General features: G+C 46.9%; 1 protein-coding gene across 1 annotated transcript in view; it reads left to right on the forward strand.

Annotated features, from left to right (window-relative positions):
- RPGRIP1 (retinitis pigmentosa GTPase regulator interacting protein 1) overlaps positions 1-3800 on the forward strand; it is a 100412-nt gene that overhangs the window by 27586 nt on the left and 69026 nt on the right. Inside the window, exons 3-5 of the mRNA XM_011976296.1 lie at positions 858-1129; positions 2321-2417; positions 3135-3347. Of these exons, the coding sequence (XP_011831686.1) occupies positions 858-1129; positions 2321-2417; positions 3135-3347 (582 nt within the window). The remainder of the gene's footprint in view (positions 1-857; positions 1130-2320; positions 2418-3134; positions 3348-3800) is intronic.

Here is a 3800-nt window from a genome sequence, read left to right on the forward strand (position 1 = left end):
AGCTCACTGCAAGCTCCGCCTCCCAGGTTCACACCATTCTCCTGCCTCAGCCTCCGAGTAGCTGGGACTACAGGCGCCCGCCACCACGCCCGGCTAGTTTTTTGTATTTTTAGTAGAGACGGGGTTTCACCATGTTAGCCAGGATGATCTCGATCTCCTGACCTCATGATCCACCCGCCTCGGCCTCCCAAAGTGCTGGGATTACAGGCTTGAGCCACCGCGCCCGGCCGATATATAATTTTTTAAATGCACACAAACATATTGGGGTAGTGGCCCAGCTTTCTTTTCTTTTCTTTTCTTTTTTTTTAACTAAGGTAAGGGTGTAATCACTGCAACAGAATAAAGACAGGTACCACAATGGCCCTGCCCTCAAAAAGTTACAGTGTACTGGGGACAGAAGGTTAATCTTTTAAAAGTGTGATTAATAGATCACAGTAGGCCGGGCACGGTGGCTCACGCCTGTAATCCCAGCACTTTGGGAGGCCGAGGCGTGCGGCTCACCTGAGGTCAGGAGTTCGACATCAGCCTCGGCAATACGGTGAAACCCTGTCTCTACTAAAAATACAAAATTAGCCGAGCGTGGTGACACTTGCCTGTAATCCCAGCTACTCGGGAGGCTGAGGCAGGAGAATCTCTTGAACCTGAGAGGCGGAGGATGCAGTGAGCCGAGATCGCGCCACTGCACTTCAGCCTTTGCAACAAGAATAAATCTCCGTCTCACCAAAAAAAAAAAAAAAAAAAAAAAAAGATCACAGTAGATGAATACATATCATAGATCATTTCGTGATTATTTGTTCCAAATAAACTGTAGAAATAATAACTGTCATGAAAGGAGAAGCCACGTGCTCTGTCCACAGGCTGAGGACGACCTTGCTGCGGTTGACCGCTGCTGGCCGGGACCTGCGGGTCGCGGAGGCGGCGGCGCCGCTATCGGAGACCACAAGGCGCGGGCAGAACGCAGGGTGGCGGCAGCGCCTCTCCATGCACCAGCGCCCCCAGATGCACCGACTGCAAGGGCAGTTGCACCGCCTCGGCTCTGCCGGCCCCCGCCGCGCCCAGCCTCGCGTCCACGTGGGACACAGACAGCTCCACACAGCCGGTGCACCGGTGTCGGAGAAACCCAAAAGGGGTGAGATTTAAGGCCACATCCCCTACAGGATAAGACACTGGGAAGGACTGATGTGCCAGACAGGTTTTCCTCACTGCCTTCTTCTGCCCACCACCCCATTTTGTTCTTTTGTTCTCACTCCCTCCTTTCTGCCTCCCTAAAATCTTTTTTTCCTGAGTGGGATATCAGATTCAAAATTCTAAATTCACCATGGAGTACCGCTGAGGGCAGAATCAGACAATAGGTCAGGAGATCGAGACCATCCTGGCCAACATGGTGATACCCCATCTCTAATAAAAATGCAAAAATTAGCTGGGCGTGGTGGCAGGCACCTGTAGTCCCCAGTTATTCGAGAGGTTGAGGCAGGAGAATCACTTGAACTCGGGAGGCAGAGGTTGCAGTGAGCTGAGATTGCGCCACTGCACTCCAGCCTGGCAACAGAGCAGGACTCCGTCTCAAAAAAAAAAATACAAAAAATTAGCCAAGCCTGGTGGTGGCACATGCCTGCAGTCCCTCCTACTTGGGAAGCTGATGTGGGAGAATCACTTGAGCCTGGGAGGCGGTCGCTGCAGGGAGCCCAAATGGCACCAGTGCACTCCAGCCTAGGCAACAGAGTGACACTCTGCCTCAAAAAACAAACAAACAAAACAAAATCCCCAAAAAGAAAACTGAACGTTGAATATCTAGAGTAGACACCTCATTCTCATGGCCCTAAATCAGGAATGAGTAACCTAGGTAAAGGAAATCTACACACAGCATTTCATTAAGTACTCTTATTTTATTAAAAAGTACTCACTTATTTTGCTTAGTATGGTCTGATCATTTCAAGTTCCGTACTCCAGACAACCAAATGTTTGCAAAAACAACTGAAAGTAGAAAACTCGCATGAATTTAAATTTCAGTTCCATTTAACAGTTCAGCATAGCTGGCCACTGGTTATGTACCGGGCACTAGAGATAAAGATGGGTAGAGTTAGACACACAGTCTCTGCCCTGGACAAGCTTCCACCTTTCTTTTTTCTTCCTATTTGTACTTACTCACTTGTTTTGCAAGAGTAAAAAAAAAAACTGTTCCTCGGGGACCAGTTGTCATATAAGGGTTTCACCCAGGTCTCAAGACTCTCTATGTCCAGCCCTTCACGTTTCAGTTTCAGCACTTGGTGTTTCGGAGGGTACTGTTGCCAGAGTCTGCATCTTCTGTCTAAACTTTTAGGGCCAAGGGACAGGCTGAGCTACACAGCCCCTCCATCGTTTAAGGAGCATGCGACAAATGAAAACGGAGGTGAAATAGCCAGTGAACGCAGCGAACTGTGAGTTCTTCTTATTTATCCCATGTTTTTATTCCTGCCACTTTAATTACAAAGATATCATTAGGGAACAAGTGAATGTTGGTGATTTGAGTCTTTTCAGCATGATCAGGGGAGATGAAAGTCAACCCTAGGTCAAATTCCAACTTCATTGCTTAAAAATGGAAAACAAGCTTCTCTCTGTTCTCTGAGGAAATGAAAATAAAAGTCCTTTTCTCAATTGAAAGTATTCCCTCTATTTCCATTTATATTTTTTCCCTTAGGTCATAATTAATTCCTTTTTTTTTTTTTTTTGACAGAGTCTTGCTCTGTTGCCCAGGCTGGAGTGCAGTTGCCCTGATCTTGGTTCAGGGCAACCCCTGCCTCCCGGGTTCAAGCGATTCTCCTGCCTCAGCCTCCCGAGTAGCTGGGACTACTATAAAAAATTTTTGTATTTTTAGTAGAGACAGGGTTTCACTATGTTGGCCAGGCTGGTCTCCAACTCCTGACCTTGTGATCCGCTCACCTTGGCCTCCCAAAGTGCTGGGATTACAGGTGTGAGCCACCACGCCTGGCCCATAATTCCTTTGTGTCTTTGTTTGACATTTGAAAGCTGTATTCTATAAGATTTTCCTTGACATGTACCAAGATTACTGACTCATTTAACTTCTTTTTGTATGTGTGAGAACCCAGTTCTAAACTCCTGTAACAACAGTTTCGAAGTATCCTTTTTGTATTTAGTATTTCTGGTTCTAACAGTATAATTTCTTTCAGCAATGTCGTAAGTATGGCTAAACCCATTGGTTTATGCATGCCTAACAGTGCCCACACCATGGCCAGCAATACCATGCAAGTGGAAGAGCCACCCAAGTCTCCTGAGAAAATGTGGCCTAAAGATGAAAATTTTGAACAGAGAAGCTCATTGGAGTGTGCTCAGAAGGCTGCAGAGCTTCGGTAAGAGTGTGGCACTCCATGCCTCAAACCAGAATGAACTGAAAAAGCTTATTTACACCTTTCCTCCATCTCAGAGGAAAACAGAGTGTTTGGGATTAAATTCAATCTGAGTAGTAGACATGGAGTCCCTCGTAGGTTAAGAAATGGATTAACCTGCGGGCACAGTGGATCACGCCTGTAATCCCAGCACTTTGGGAGGCCGAGGCAGGCAGATCACTTGAGGTCAGGTGTTCGAAACCAGCTTTGCCAACATGGGGAAACCCTGTCTCTACTAAAAATACAAAAATTAGCCAGGCATGGTGGCAGGCACCTATAAATCCCAGCTACTAGGGAGGCTGAGTCAGGAGAATCACTTGAACCCGGGAGGCGGAGGTTGCAGTGAGCCGAGATCATGCCATTGCACGCCTAGGCGACAAGAACAAAACTTGGTCTCAAAAAAAAAAAAAAAAAAAA

Source organism: Mandrillus leucophaeus, unplaced genomic scaffold (assembly GCF_000951045.1).
Source record: "Mandrillus leucophaeus isolate KB7577 unplaced genomic scaffold, Mleu.le_1.0 Scaffold163, whole genome shotgun sequence".
Lineage (NCBI taxonomy): Eukaryota > Metazoa > Chordata > Mammalia > Primates > Cercopithecidae > Mandrillus > Mandrillus leucophaeus.